The sequence below is a fragment of the Zootoca vivipara genome, chromosome 9 (genome assembly GCF_965207765.1).
Source record: "Zootoca vivipara chromosome 9, rZooViv2.hap1.1, whole genome shotgun sequence".
In the NCBI taxonomy this organism is placed as follows: Eukaryota; Metazoa; Chordata; class Lepidosauria; order Squamata; family Lacertidae; genus Zootoca; species Zootoca vivipara.
In genome coordinates, this window is record NC_142592.1 from 6009093 (window position 1) to 6024578 (window position 15486).

At 43.2% G+C, this 15486-nt stretch overlaps 1 protein-coding gene and 1 long non-coding RNA gene across 4 annotated transcripts in view; one reads left to right on the top strand and one right to left on the bottom strand.

Annotated features, from left to right (window-relative positions):
* Positions 1-13559, top strand: part of LOC148684529 (uncharacterized) — a 32475-nt gene extending 18916 nt beyond the window's left edge. Inside the window, exon 2 of the long non-coding RNA XR_015945887.1 lies at positions 13237-13559. This is a non-coding gene — a long non-coding RNA (uncharacterized LOC148684529). The remainder of the gene's footprint in view (positions 1-13236) is intronic.
* RELN (reelin) overlaps positions 1-15486 on the bottom strand; it is a 293927-nt gene that overhangs the window by 15195 nt on the left and 263246 nt on the right. For all 3 annotated transcript variants that reach the window (XM_035127392.3, XM_035127390.3, XM_088652142.1), the window contains 9 exons: positions 13899-14155; positions 13324-13478; positions 11715-11929; positions 9970-10147; positions 9480-9655; positions 4691-4797; positions 2959-3201; positions 977-1152; positions 25-98 (listed from right to left, as the gene is read on the bottom strand). In XM_035127392.3, the coding sequence (XP_034983283.3) occupies positions 25-98; positions 977-1152; positions 2959-3201; positions 4691-4797; positions 9480-9655; positions 9970-10147; positions 11715-11929; positions 13324-13478; positions 13899-14155 (1581 nt within the window). The remainder of the gene's footprint in view (positions 1-24; positions 99-976; positions 1153-2958; positions 3202-4690; positions 4798-9479; positions 9656-9969; positions 10148-11714; positions 11930-13323; positions 13479-13898; positions 14156-15486) is intronic.

Sequence of the window (15486 nt, forward strand, 5' to 3'; positions counted from 1 at the left end):
ATCTCACTGTGGACAAGGATTTACCTAGCATCCTTGGTATATTCTAACATCACAGAATGGAGGTCTCCACAAGATGTTGCTTCACAGCCAACTACAATCTGAAACAAACACAATAGCAATTTAATTTTAACTAAAATCAAAGCAACATCCTTCTAGCTTTGACATTCTCTTTCCTTCCTTCTCTCCCCCTGTCTGTTATAACCTTTTGCATGGATGAGCCAATGTTTTCTAGCCAAATAGGCATCCTAATTTTTCCTGAGCTTCAGTTAATCAACATCCTGGTAAAGGTAAAGGTAAAAGTACCCTTGATCATTAGGTCCAGTCACAGACGACTCTGGGGTTGCTGCGCTCATCTCGCTCTATAGGCCGAGGGAGATAGCTTCCAGGTCATGTGGCCAGCATGACTAAGCCGCTTCTGGCGAACCAGAGAAGTGCACAGAAACGGTGTTTACCTTCCCGCCTGAGCGGTACCAGTTTATCTACTTGCACTTTGATGTGCTTTCGAACTGCTAGGTTAGCAGGAACAGGGACTGTGCAACAGGAGCTCACCCCGTCGCGGGGATTCGCACCACCGACCTTCTGATCAGCAAACCCTAGGCTCTGTGGTTTAGACCACAGCGCCACCCTAGTAAAGGTAGTGCTGCTATAATGACATTCCATTTGTGAGGGGGGGGGGGTAACTGGCTTCCTTCAGGGGAAAATGTTGCCCTTGAGATAAATGGAACACAATAAAATATCCCTTTCCTCTAGTTGTTTCTAAAGCCTGGACAGTGCTCTTTGAACGGAAGTAGTATTTATGCATCAATGTTATTGTTAGACACCCTAATGTGATTCCAATAAATTCTAATAAGCAATATGCAGTAAATATTTGATAGAAATCCGAACCAGGCACCCCACTTGACCCTGTCAGAATTTCCAGGCAAATCTGATGTCTATGGACTCAACATTTTACTTTGGAAGAACAGAAGCTTCTTACTTTAAACTGTATCATATATCCTGGTTGTATAATGAGTTCCCGAGAGGACAGGATATTGTTCGTCTGATCCTTTTTCTTATTTGGCCAGTAGAGATGAAATGATGGGTTGCCACAGAAGCCTGCAGTCCTGACGGCATTTGGGTAGAAACTCCAGTTTTCTTCATGGGAAATGCCTTCTATTAACATCAATTAGACAAAATCAAGGAGGAGTTTCATAATGTTCCAATACGTACTAAATAGATAAAAGTATTTTTGTGTGTGTGTATTCATAATAGAATGATAGAATATTCCAAAAAGCGATAGACAGACAGACAGGACATACCGGTATATTGTTTGTGTTCTTTTCATCCTTCTCCCACCAGAGTTCTTTGAGAAGGGGTGTGCATGTACAGTATTTTTTTTCCATAATGGAAAACATGGTGATGTACAGGGGGCTCCCAGATGGTCACCCATCAAAATACTGACCAGACCCACTCCCGCATAACTTCAGCATGGTGGTGACCTCATGTACATTCAGACTGTGCACTGGATTTTATTAGATTTATCATTTTATGCTTGCAATTCAAGAGGCCAGAAGCAGTGGGTAATTAACTTACACTGCCTCTGACCTTTCCAAAGGCATTAGAAAAAAGTAGGAGCGGTGGCATATTCACCATATTTAACCCTCTATGAATATGTAGGCTAGTGGTGGGGAACTTCCTTCCCACAGCCAAAGTAGGCTGGTAGAGGTCCTGATTTGGGTCATGAAGCCATTGTCACCAAATCATGCCCACCAGCCCCACACCTGACATGTGACATCAGGGATGGGACAAGTAAAGATGCAGCTGAAAAAGAATGACCAGCAACCTTCAGGATTGCTGTCAGCACCAATCACCAAACCTCACAGGGATCAGCTGTACTGTGGAATTCCCAATCAGGAGCTCCATAGTGTAGTTGATCCCTTCCCAAGGTGGGGATTGCTGGGATCAGCTCCATTACCCAGCCCCTGGTTGAGAATTCCCTAGTGTAGCTAATCCCTGCTTTCAGAACTTAAGTTTCACCCCAGGTTCTTTCCTTTGAAGTTGGGTCAACCAGTTGATTGGTAGGTGTCTAGCTCTGTCCACCTGACAAAATGGCCCACATGGGTGGGGGAGCTCAATCCCTACCCCCATCCTCTTAGTCATAGCATTTGCTGACCTTTGGTGCTCTGAACTATTTTGTTAAAACTACAGTATTCAATTTCAAAATATGGTGATAATATCTTTATCTAGCAAGCTTTCTTAGCATTATTTTACAAGATTAATATATATTTTACTAGCTGGCCCGGCCACGCGTTGCTGTGGCTCATCCGTGTGATTCCCCCCCCCACCCTGTGCCGATCCATGATGTATCCTCCCCCACTCTTTCCCCACCCCCAGCTTATCCCTGTGACTGGTCCCACCACGTCCTGGCCTATCCCGTCCCCTCCTCCCCCCCAACCCCCACCCAGGCGAGTCAGTACCTCCATTTGGCCTAGTCTGTAAAGGCTTCGACCTAGTATGTAAATGGGATCCAAGGTGCTGTTGAGAGGGAAGGTTTTATAGGTGCAGTACCAGTGTAGCCACCGCTAGAGGGCACTGGTTTGCAACCTGGTTCTTTTTCCAGCATGCATTTTCGTCTGAGTGGTGTGTTTTGAAACATGGGGGTTTGGTTTTTTTTAACCTGACACAGGTGTGACATCTGTCTTTGAAAATGGTACAGGGTCACTCTCATATTCGCATGCGGCATTGTGTCAAAATTTGAAAGCAAACGGTCAAGCGATTTTGGTGAAACGTGGATACTAACGGACATGTCCAGTTTACATTTATATATAGAGAGATTATGAGCAATTTTGTGTGTGTGGAAAAAACTTATTTAAAAAGTCCCCTGTGTCTTCTTTAAACAAAAATTCAAATATGGACTTGAAACTCTGTCAATCAACCAAACATAATGATGAAAAAAATGGTGACTTGTTTGACCCTTACCATCATCAAATGTATCTACCAGTTGACTCGGATTGATCTCTGCTCCTCCAATTAGTACATTATCCAGTGCCCACTGAGCACGATCCATGCCCGAAACCACCATTCCATTGTTAATTACAAATGGCTGCCACCAACGCAGACGAGTTGTATTGGTCAGAGCATCTTCTGGGAGCAGGATGTAATCATGTCTGATGGAGATGTATTTCTGATAATCCATCTCATGGAGCAGTGTCCAGGATATTCCTACAAGACAAAGATTCAAGGTAAAGCAAGAACTAATCAAGATCTGAGAACTCCTGTTGAGATTGGATTCAAGCGGTCCACCATAGTTCAGTGGGTGGCTTTGAACCAGTCATAACTATAGATACCTAAAAACGGATATGTTAATAGACTATAAACACTTCCCTACTAGCACCTTGATAAAGATTTTTGTAAGTGTACTGATTAGAATTGTTGGTGTAATGTCTATTTGATTAAGTGGTTGCATAATCTTCTTTGGCACTGTGAAGAAATCACTTTTTGTTACTAATATTTTCTGAGGAAGAGTTTTGTTGATTAGGAATGTATAGGAGATTCACCATGTGCAGTGTAAATATTACACTGACAGTGAAGATATTAAGAGGAATGTAAGTTGAGTGGTTAATGTGCATAAAAACGGGTTACTGTGCACATTCACCAGGACTCGTGGAGAATGTGCACATAACCCAGGCATGGTCAAACTTGGCCCTCCATATGTTTTGGGACTACAACTCCCATCATCCCTAGCTAACTGGATCAGTGGTCAGGGATGATGGGAACTGTAGTCCCAAAACAACTTTGGCCATGCCTGACATAACCCTTCCATGAAGAGGTGTGCACATTTCCCAGTCAATATACATTCAGTTGATATATGAACATCCCCCAAAGCCTGTTGTTATGGAGATTATGTATGTTGACTTGGAAATGTGCACACCTCTTCATAGAAGGCTTATGTGCACATTCTCCATGCACACAATCACTCAACTTACATTCCCCTTAACACGTACATGGTATCAGGAGAGCAGCAGGTGGCTAGCTGTCAGATTAAATGTCAGCTGCCTTATAACAAAAATAAAGAAAGTTTAAAGAAGTTAGGTCCTGTTTATTTATACAAGAGTTTCCAACAGAATATTTCTTGTGCAACAATGGGCAATTCTTAAGATTAAGCAGTTCCATTGTCTTCAACAAGACATGTAGTTAAAGGTGGAATAGTTCATCCAATTTCTTCTGAAATGCAGGGAAATATTGTTCAAGGACAAGAATGAGGGTATGAAAATATATTTCTGAACACCATACAATTTTATTTATTCAAATGGCATGGGAGACATCCAAAATATCTGGATTATCAGAGGGGTTACAATAAACTAGAGTGCCTGTTTTCACTGGATTATATAGACATATACCCCAGATTTAAGATTTACTGTTATCCCTCCTCCCACACCACATTTTAGTGCCTGTGCGTCTGTGTTACCAGAACAAAAGGCAGAAAAGAGACCATCTAGGCATACTGAATTAGGGGCTCGCTTTTGCAGCCAGTGATTTTAGATAACTATAACTTTCAGGTAACTGAATTTCAAGAGCAAGGGTTCTGCCCTGCTGCAAATCATACCTCTGTCTGCAGGCAATGTTCTTTTTTTTTATTTACCCCCGTAACTATAAGGTGCTTAAATATAAGCAGAAATATTTATTAGATATCATTAAAATAGACACTTGCCTCCATCTGTTGAATAATCCAGCAGAACTCCTTCCTTCCGACATGTTGGTCTGTGACATGTTGTCATGTTGTTTTCACTCCCAATTCTTCCCCAGTATTGTAAAAACCTGAATGAAAAGACATTGGTGGGTAATCATAATAATTGTATGTTTCCAAAGAAATAGGAGACATTTCCCCACATAAATGAAACTGAAACAAGTACAGACAACATATACAAAACAAGGAAGAACCATTGAATCACTAAAATACATGTAGAATTGAAACTGTAATGAGTCTTTATTGCCTAGTTAAATGACATCTGTATTAGAAGAGGGTTCGCTGGCCTGCGATATTGATAAATGGAGCTCTCAGATCCCCAAATACAGTAGGAATCAACTAGTGAACACTTGTCCCTTGTATGGCTGGCCTAATACATTTTAACACCTAAGGTGGATCAGCAAACGTCCCTACTTCTTCACTGGATGACCTTTGGGCAGTCACCGACTCTCATCCTAAATTACTTCACAGGGGACTCAGCTAGATTGATAAAGGAAAACTGTTTTGTATGCGTTTTATATGCGATATAACAATGTAACACCAGGTGGCGCTGTGGAGTCCCATCTTTCCCTACCAGATTCCCCTGTATGAGTTTGCAAAGAACTGAATTACTTCTTTGACATGTCTAGATCCAGACAGGGATATTATGAGGGTAAAAATGTAAAAGGAGTGGGACTTATGGATGCCACTTTTAGCTCCTGGAAAACGAATGTGATACAACCTAAAATTACAAGAATTTGTAATTCTTATAACGTAACTGTCATATATGTTATGGACAGTTCAAAATACTCCCCAAACATGTAAAATGGATAGCTGTGCAATGCATGGCAGCTTCCTGTGTGCACACACATTTACAAGCATGTGCCATTCAAACAAGATTCATTCATTACCCCAGCTGAAGATTTAACCATAGCTGCCAAGTCTCCCGTTTTCCCCGGGAAACTCCCGTTTTTCCAGCTGTCCCCAGCGCGACGGCCATTTTGGAACTGGGCGGATCATGCTCAGAAGCGACTTTTGATGCTGGTCTGCCCAGTTCCAAAATGGCTGCAGCGCGACTTCTGGTGCGGCGGCCTTTTTGGAACTGGGCACAGCAGCATCAAAAGTCGCTTCTGAGCATGCTCCGCCCAGTTCCAAAATGGCCGCCACACTACTTCCGGTATGCTACTTCCGGTCCAGTCCCTTATTTCTCAGGCCGGAACTTGGCAGGTATGGATTTAACTTACAGAGACTCTGGGGAGGAGCACAAGCTCCTAAAAATAAAAAATAAACAAATAAATAAACAAATAAACTTGACAACCTTGTGCCCCGACCATATGCCTCAATCTTCTGCATGTTCAAAGAAACTTCACTATAAATCTTCCCTTCCCCCTTTCCTTCTGGCAGCTCTTAGGCACAGAAATATCTCAATGGATAAAGGAAACTTGGGGTTTGTTTTCAGTGTTATTTCTACTCTGAGAAAACAGTCTAAAATTAACAGACACAACTAACTTAGACCTATTAATTCCAAACAGTCCTTGAAACGGTGTTAGGAGAAACACTACAGGGTACTCTTTCGCCAGTGTTATTTTTCTAGAAAAAGAGGTCCTGAAACTCACCATGAACAACTCCCTTGATCTCTTATAATGGCAATGGTGCTCACCTGAGAGGTGCCGGAACTGAGTTCTGGTGAGTTCTGGCTGAAGAAAAGCCCTGTCTTTAGCCCATTTTAGTACCTCATATGCAAGCTCAGTCTAGCTGCTTTAGTGAACAGCAGTTTCTGTACCACTCAAAACAGCAGCCAAAGTAATTGCAGTTTACAAGAGGTATCTTCCACCTATTCTGACCCAGGACCCACTTGTAAATCAAGCAAGGATTTGAGGATCCACTTCTTAATCCTTAATCCTATAACCATATATTTGCATAGTGGTAGTGCTCCTGTTTTACCAAGACCAAACTGCGGGAGGCAGTGGAAGACAGGAGTGCCTGGCCTGCTCTGGTCCATGGGGTCACAAAGAGTCGGACACGCCTAAACAACAACAAGTGCTCCTGTTGCAACTCACCTTGGATCAGGCCATGACCTACTAGTGGGTCCCAACAAATCAGGGGCAATTATTTTCCCACCATCCCCACCAAGACTTCTTTTGTCCTTTCCATCTGTGACACCAGAGTGACAGCTAGTGTTCATTGTTATAAAGTGACCACCTGTACAGCTAATTACACTGGAGCTTTCAAAGCACTCCCTATCTCCCCTGCCTTTTCTTGCATATTACATTTTGTAGACTTAAATCCTTCATACTGGTGACATACCAAACCTACCGATTTCAAGTGAGGTGACTAAAAATGTATGCAGGATTGCGGACTTCCGGTCTGTCGCGGCGGAGAGAAGGACGCAGGGACTTCGCGTGCCGAAGTCCCTGGCTTCGCGGAGGGGGGGGAAGTCCGCAGAGCGAGCGGACTCCCCGTAAAAGCACCGGGTAGAGAGTCCCGGTGACTCACGCTCCCAGCGGTTGCTCCGTTTTGCGGATCCCCCGCTGCCCGAGAGCTCAGTAGAGCGATCTAGAGCCGGCGGGGTGGAACCGCGGGAGCCATTTTGGGCTTAATCTTACCTCCGAGAAGTGAAGCTCCGAGTCCTGACCCGGCAAGCGGCAGATTCTTCCGAACAAAGTTAAAGGTTTCCATAAAGTAAGTGGAATTTTGATTACGGACTCTAAATTCACCAATTGGAAAAATAGGAGAGACTTTAAAGTAACGGAAGTCGGTCTCTTCCTAATGGAAAACTGGGAGGCGCTTTAAATAATCTTAAGCTGAACGACAAAAGGCATCTGGGACTGTGGACCCGAGAGAAAGAAAGACTTTTTTGAACCCTCTCAACTCCCGAGTCCGGCACCCCTTGAGGTACAGCATTATCAAGGGGGAGAATGCTTTGACAGCTGTCAAAAAGCTGTCAAACTGTCAAAAGACCGGGTGGATTTATCGCACTGTTGTGATTAGAAAAATTGACTGAAAATGTGGTAGAACTATTTAATATTGGAACTAAGAATGGATTTGTGATTGAATCAAAAGACAAAGGAAAAGAACAGCCAAAATGGAGTCGATCGTCTAAGGAAGGAATTTTCCAGCACCCTTTGTTCTCCACCTCCTGTTTGTCTGCGGTTAGGAAAAGTATGAAAACAAAGTACTCTCGAGCCTTCCAGGAGGCTGTGCTAAACTATCTACAAACATGGGAGGACATTTACAAGGAACGGCAACATCCCAATTCGCCAGCAGCTGAGGTTGAAGTCCAAGTCCAGGACTTAGAGGAAAATTTGAATTTGGAGACTGTGGAGATTGAGACTGGATGTCAGGAGAAACAATTTGATGAAAATTCTAAAGAGGACTTGGACTGTAAAAAATATGCTTGGGATGAAGCAAAGCATGGACCTCAAAAGGAAGAAAAACAAGCAGAGCAAGAAAATGAGAAGCAAAGGAACTTGAGGTTTAATGGATTTGAAGATCCTGGAGGGGTTGGAATGTGGGGTGATGTTAGGGAGGAATGGGAAAGACAGGGGCAGAGGGGGACAAGGGCCTGGAGACGGATATGGGAAAGAATGGGAGTGGGATGAAAATTTTAGTTAAAAAGTATTACTTTTAGTTTTTGAAAGACGGTTTTCGAAATTTTGGCCTGTTAACGGAAATGCTGATCCAAATGGGGGAAAAGACTTAGGGAGAGGGGATGGAGTGTAAAAAAGGGAAGAAAATAAGCTGGGTTTTCTGGAGGGAGGCATAAGAACGGCTTAGGAAAGTATTTAAGCTAATGTAAATTTTTGTAAGTTAAGTTAGGTTTTAGGCAGAAAGCTGCCTACTCTCCTCTCCTTACTCTGAGATACTCAGTGGCAGGGAGTGCTCGGAGGGGTGAGGAGGGGATATAATGGAACCTTGGAAATGCTGTGCCCTACAGGTTCCTCTTGTGGCAGGAGGGGGCCTGTGGGAGGGCAGCACGGAAAAGGAGGAGGATTGAGTTAATATTATAAGAAAAGGATTTTAAACTGAAATAGAAAACCCGCCATAAGCTTTTAGATTTTGTTTAGGGAAAACCAGGAGGAAGACCATCGAGGAAGTCACAATTATAAGGTTAAGATAATAAGAATTGGGGAGTTAAAATTCTCCCCTACTATTGTTATGTGTATATTTGTTTAAGTATGTTTATGAAAGAGCTGGGGGAAACCAATCCTCAGAGCTCCTCCATTCCTATCCCTTCAGTGGCAGGGGGGGGGGGAAGAGAGGGGAGGAGGGAGGGGGGAGGTCAAACCCAACTTACAATGGACCCCCTTTGATTCTCAAAGCGCACGGGTTTCACTGGTGGCAGAGGTGGACCAGTGGGTGGAGGGAAAACGAAGGGACAGTATTGTATTGTATGTTTGTGTAGTTGTGTAGTTTGTTTAGTTTTGTTTGAAAATTAATAAAAATTATTATAAAAAATAAAATAAAAATGTATGCAGGATTGCAGCTGCTGACTATATAGATATTTAAGAATGTGAATCATGCTTTGTGCTTGTGAAACTGTGGGTGATAATAATTTAATGGCTCTTTTTATGAAGGCCAGTGAATTGATTCTCCCACTTATTCTTCCAAGTTCTGCCTTCCTTCCTGAGCTGACTGAGTGGGTGGTTTAAGGGTAAAAGGCTCATATACCTTTGTCTGTTCCCACAGCCACTCAGTCTGCCGCTCTGTCATTATTTAAACTTCCATTAAAATATATTAGCTATGTTCAACTCTATGAAGTAACCTGACATACTTTGCGCCTCGCAAATCCAAGTCTTGAGTGACAGCCTGTCTCACTGTAGTGCCTCCAAAATACAGAGCTGTGTCTTCTGCTAGAATCCCGCATTCCATGCAAGCAGTGCCTCCTTCCAGAGACATCCATAAATCCGGTCTAATTTCTTCGTTGCCAAAGCGCTCCTTCAGGAAAGTCTGTTAAAGGATTTTAATATTTGAGAAGCCAGTCACCAACTCAAATTTTAGTTGTAAAAAGAATAGACGTTTAGCTTTTAAAAATACGTTTTTTCACTCCTATAGTATGCCAAGAGTAATTTTACATGTAAAGTATATTTTGTTGGAACACAAGACTCATGTCTGGTTTAATAGGACAAAAAATAAATAAAGCTTTTGCATTCTTTAAATGTTTATTGGTAGATTAATTCTAGCACAGATGTGTATTTAATTTTTAAAAATACTTTCTATTGTGCATATTCAGTACACTCTGCACCAAAAGATATTTAGATTACCTTCAAAGTCTGAGTTAAGTAGCAGTTTGGACCAGAGAAACCTGGATCACAGACACATTGTCCTTTCAGACAGTCTCCATGGCCTCTGCAGTTGTCAACACAACCAGGTCCAAGATAGAAATTGTCAATGGCCCACTGCATATCAGAGTACTTCTGATAAAATCTAAACCGTACTGGGCTGAGTTAACACATAAACAGAGATAGAGAAAATAAGCAAAAAACCACAACACAAATAATATGCATACATAAACTTGAAGGCCATAGGACATATCTCTCAACAGACGATACAAGATAATTTTGTTTGCAGTTGAGTGTGTGTCCCTGTTTCAATTACTTGCCAACCTGGCCTATTCCCCACTCCCTCAAATCGCACATCCCCTTTATACTTCATACAACCACACAACCCCTCACATCTTGCCTAACCCCCTTCCTCTTATGGACCACCTAAACACCACCCCCTTACCGATCACCCAATCTGTGCTCCCCTCCCCCTCCAGACCACCTAAAGCTGTGCTATACAAAGTGGTTGTCCATGGACTGGTGTAAGTCCACGAGTCATCAGCTGCCAGTCCACGGTGACTCTACCACAGCCCAGGTTCAGTGTGATGTTTCACGGACCAAGTATGGTACACACTGGGAAGAAGTTGCCAGTCCACCACATCAGGTATTTTGAGAAGCACTGGCCTAAGCCATGCTCCCCCTTCTTCCTACAGAACATCCAAACTGCATTCCTCCCCTCAATACAATGCCCAAACCTAAAACTTTATCTCCTCTGGTCTCATCCCATGGTCATTAATGCCATCGCTGTGGGAAGCCAGAGTAAGAAGCGTGCATTGCAGGGACAAGACAAAGGGGTGAGATTACCCTTCTTCCCTGTAAATGGCAAAGGTGACAAGGGGAATGTGAGAAGGCTTGCAAAGCCCACTCCATGCCGATCCAACTTTCCAGCCTGCTTGTTTGCCCCTAGTTACATCCGCCACGTCACCTCCCTGGTCTTGGCCACCACTTGTTTGCTCAGCCAAACTGCGTACACCCCTTACAGCTTGCCCAAACCATGGTCCAGGCAAGCTGCAGGGGAACAGGCAGGGCAGAGCAGCTCCCACCTCTTCAGCCTTTGAACTCCCAGATTGTCCTGGCTGTTCCTCTGCAGCTTGTCTGGGCCAAACTGTTGCATGGCTCCCTGCCAGCTGTTCTGTCATCATGCTGCAGTTCACATGGCCACTGCAGCATGATGACAGTCTTACAGTTTAATTATAGGGAAAGATAGGAGACTGAAGATAAGTTATTACAGTTGAACAGGTTATGTAAATGAGGGATATATGGTTCTCATTCATATGAATTCTGAAATCAGCTCCCCAGTTTCCAAAATAATGGAAACTGTCTAGTCTTGCTTGTGGAACTACTAACTATATTGTTCCTTGTAATGGATGTCTCCGTTCCAAATGAACTAGCAACATCAGCATGCATAGCACAGCACCGTGCTGCAACAGAGCCTTCAAACCCTTAGCTCAGGCATCCCCAAACTGTGGCCCTCCAGATGTTTTGGCCTACAACTCCCATGATCCCTAGCTAACAGGACCAGTGGTCAGGGATCTGGAGGGCCAAAGTTTGGGGATGCCTGCCTTAGCTTGATCAGTATTTCTTCTGTGTGGTAATTTGCTACTCTCACAGAAGGGAGGATATGTCTAGAAGACCGATATGGCCACCCTGATAATATCAGTAGCTCAGATATTATTTATACTCACTTTCCTACGAGGCTTTCAGGTAGACGGTAAGTTACTCTTTTCCATCCTTTTGTTGGAAAGAAGACAGATGGCTGTGAAACACTCCCAGAACATTTGGGGTCAGCAGGTAAGCACTGAGGTATTAGGTAGCTCCAACTCACTCCAAAGTCAGTAGAATATTGCACATGGACTTGGTTCTGGGCAATTTTCTCTGAGGTTTTACAGCCGACAGAAATCTAATATAGTACATGTAAAAAGTGACACACATTTTTGTTTCAAATATCGTTTTTTACAGCATGAAAAAATAATAGTGAGGTTTTCATGTAAATTCATAACAGAGTATTATTATCTGTTGGACTGATTGGGGAAAATCAGAGGTGCACGAAGGATTGCCCAGAATTTTATTGCATGCCAATGAAAGGACTAAAAGAGAAACCTTGTCTGACTTATCCAGTCAGTGTCTTATCAAGTTATCAGGCTTCCTTTCATGCTAGTCTCATTAATTATACAACTATCTGCTTAAGATACAGTGTTCTTGGTGTTGAGCTCTATCGCTGTACCTGCAAGTGAGATTTTCCAGGCTCAGTGGTAAGTAAGCTGTAAAAGATCAGTTTCTTTGTGGAAGACAAGACCTGATTTTTGTAAGAAATTTACAACTATAGAGGCTGAGGGGAAAACTACATGTTGCACTATTAATGTTTTTTTTGGGGAGGCATCCTTAAACTGGACACTTTTATTTTGAAGGTAAAGCAGCTACAGGGCTCTCATTCTGAACCTACTCTCAATCTGGATTGGGGTATCATGCCAGTTTCCTCCCAAAAATCATCACTCCCACTTTCTGTTTGCTGCTGAAGGTGCTACATTCAGAGGCAAAGGGTAGTCAAGTGAGGGAGAGATTTTTAACAGGAAACTGACTGGGGCCCTGGTCCAGATAAGGAGCATGTTAGTGTCCAATAAAGAAGTAGCATCTGTCAACTATGGAACGTGGGTGGCAGGGGTGGATGAAGGCGTTCCGGCACCTGTGGGCGGAGCATTGCCGCACATGATGCATGCGCCATACGCAGCGGCTCTGCACATGCGCGCTATGCAGTGGAGCCGCCACAAACCGCCTGAGCCGAGCGCCGTACGAGGATGCTGCTGCCCGGGATCCTCTGCTCACGGAGCTGCGAGGAGACAATCCAGGCGCTAGAGCAGTGGCACCAGCAAGCCTCACTCTGCAACTTGCTCGCTCACCGGCTCGGCGCACACTTTGCTTGTTCCTGGGCGAGGGGCGGGCCCTGCTCTGGTTTCACCAGAAGCAGCTTATTTATGCTGGCCACAAGACCTGGAAGCTGTACACTGCCTCCCTCGGCCAGTAAAGCGAGATGAGCGCCGCAACCCCAGAGTCGTCCGTGACTGGACCTAACAGTCAGGGGTCCCTTTACCTTTACATATCTGTCAACTACCAGCAAGAAACACAAAAACACATGAAAAGTGTTGGCACAACAGAATAATTTTAAATTGTGAAAAGGGTGTTAATCGGGGCTTTTTTTTTTTTTCCTAGGGGGGAGCATCAGTTCTGGTGAGTTCCAGCTGAAAAAAGCCCTGGTGTTAATGGAAATATCTGAAGGCTTTAGAAAGCGGTGTTTACCTTGAACTGCATAATCCAGTTCTCTGTAGGAGTTAAATCATGGGTGATAGCATAAACCTCTCTGCCATCATGGGTACCACACATCATGACGCCATCAGGAGACTCGCAGAATCTTTCAATTGAACAGTCGTCATGGAAGAGCCAGTGCTCATTCACTGAAGAAAATAATATTCATACCAATGTTTTAAAACTGCAGTATTTGATAATTAAAAATACTGATGGTTTTAAGTACTGAAGACAGTTACTGGATTATCAAATCATTATTGGGTTATAATAGAATAATGGATTGTTTCATTCTAATGCAGTAACACTATTCTCATACATTTTTTTTAAAGTATTGCAATAGAGCCAGACTTTACCTATGCCTTGTTCTACGGTTACCTTTTTTTTTTGGCAGCACTCCTCTTTCTTTTTAACCACTGCGAGGGTGGAAGAAATTCAACAGCTGAGGCTTTTCCTACTATTGGATTGCCATGTTGCGAAATGCTTCTCAGGGTAAACCCATGCTTGTCACAGAGAAGAAAAAAATAATAACATGGACGACACTGTTTTTTGTCCAGATGAACTCCTCCTACCTGTTGTTCTGTCTTCCATAAACATATCGAAAGCAATCCTGCCGGTGGGTCCTGCGTCTGCAGGAGAGCGTTCGTGCTGCGGCAGTGGGGCACTGCTAAACGTGTCCAGCATCACAGTCCTCTGATCAGCTGACCCTGATATCAGCACATTGTCAATAGCCCAGTCACTCTGATCCAGACCATCATGCTTGGGCTGCCACCAGCGAAAACGGGTCCCCACCTCTTGGGCACCAGGAGGAAGGAGAATGTTCACAAAGCTAAAAAGCAGAAAGAGAGAGCACGTGAAAATTTACACTGAAAACCTGAGAATTACCCACAGATCAGAAGTACAGTTAAATGACTCTACATAGGTCTACAGATGATTACCTATAAGGTCAATGCTCCTCTTAGGATAAACATTACAACATTTTACTTGTTGGATTACCATAATGAAGATTTAAATCCTGGGTTAGCATTCATCGCAGGACTGGGGATCCAGCTAAACTCCCCTCCCCCCGCACCCCACTGACACCCTTTGAAATACAGGAATTCTACATCCTTATGCATAGTGCTTTCTTATGTAAATGTAGTTATATAGTTATTATTATTCAAATTTACATGACAATGAGTTTTTTATCAGTTATAATAAATCCTTTGTTTTGCTATCACAAAGGGAAAGGAATGTTTCAACCAATCAGTTGGTTGCAAGTGACATGAAAACCAGATATGCAGTTATGCACGATGACAGCATGTCCCACTGAGATGAATAAGAGTGATGAGTATTTAATTTTTTTTAAAAAAAATCTGGATTGTATTTTAATCCGCATTTTAATCAATTGTTTTTCTTTCTTGTACATTTTGTTGTGATCTTGTTGATGTCAGCCGCCCTGAGCCCGGCTCTCACTGGGGAGGGCAGGGTATAAATAAATTATTATTATTATTATTATTATTATTATTATTATTATTATTATTATTATTATTATCACCTTTGCTGCAGCGCCTTTGCAAACCTGATGCCCTCCACATGTTTTGGACTGCAACTCTCATCAGCTCTCATGACTGTGCTGGCTGATGGGAGCTTCATTCTCAGAACCTATTGAGGGCGCCAGATTTGTGACAGCAGCCATAGGTTATGGCAACCCCCTAGTCTTTCTCTACCACAATGTATAGAGAGGAATGTTCAGTCAGCTCCACCTCACCATAAAGTCTGCATAACAGTCACTAAGAATCCTTAAGCATCCACACATACCTTGCCAACAGTCATAAATGGTCCACAAAGCACCAAAATGCAATAAAGCAGAGTTTGTTTATCCACAAGCATATGAAGTTGACAGTGAAAATAAGGGAATGACCTTAAACAACAATCTTTATGAGAATTAAAAAACAGTAGGAAGAGGGCAATGGGAAGTTGCCAGCAGTGGCAGACTTGGGGCTCTAAAATTTCAACAGTGCCCTGTGCAACACACAAATTCGGCCTCTTGCCTTCCATTGTTCGTCATTGTTACGCACCCTCCCGGTTTGGTGCCTGGTGCAGGTTAACTCGTAGCACACACCGCCCCCCCCCCAGATCTGCCTTTGCTGCCAGACACTCTCTCTCGTTTAATCTGCT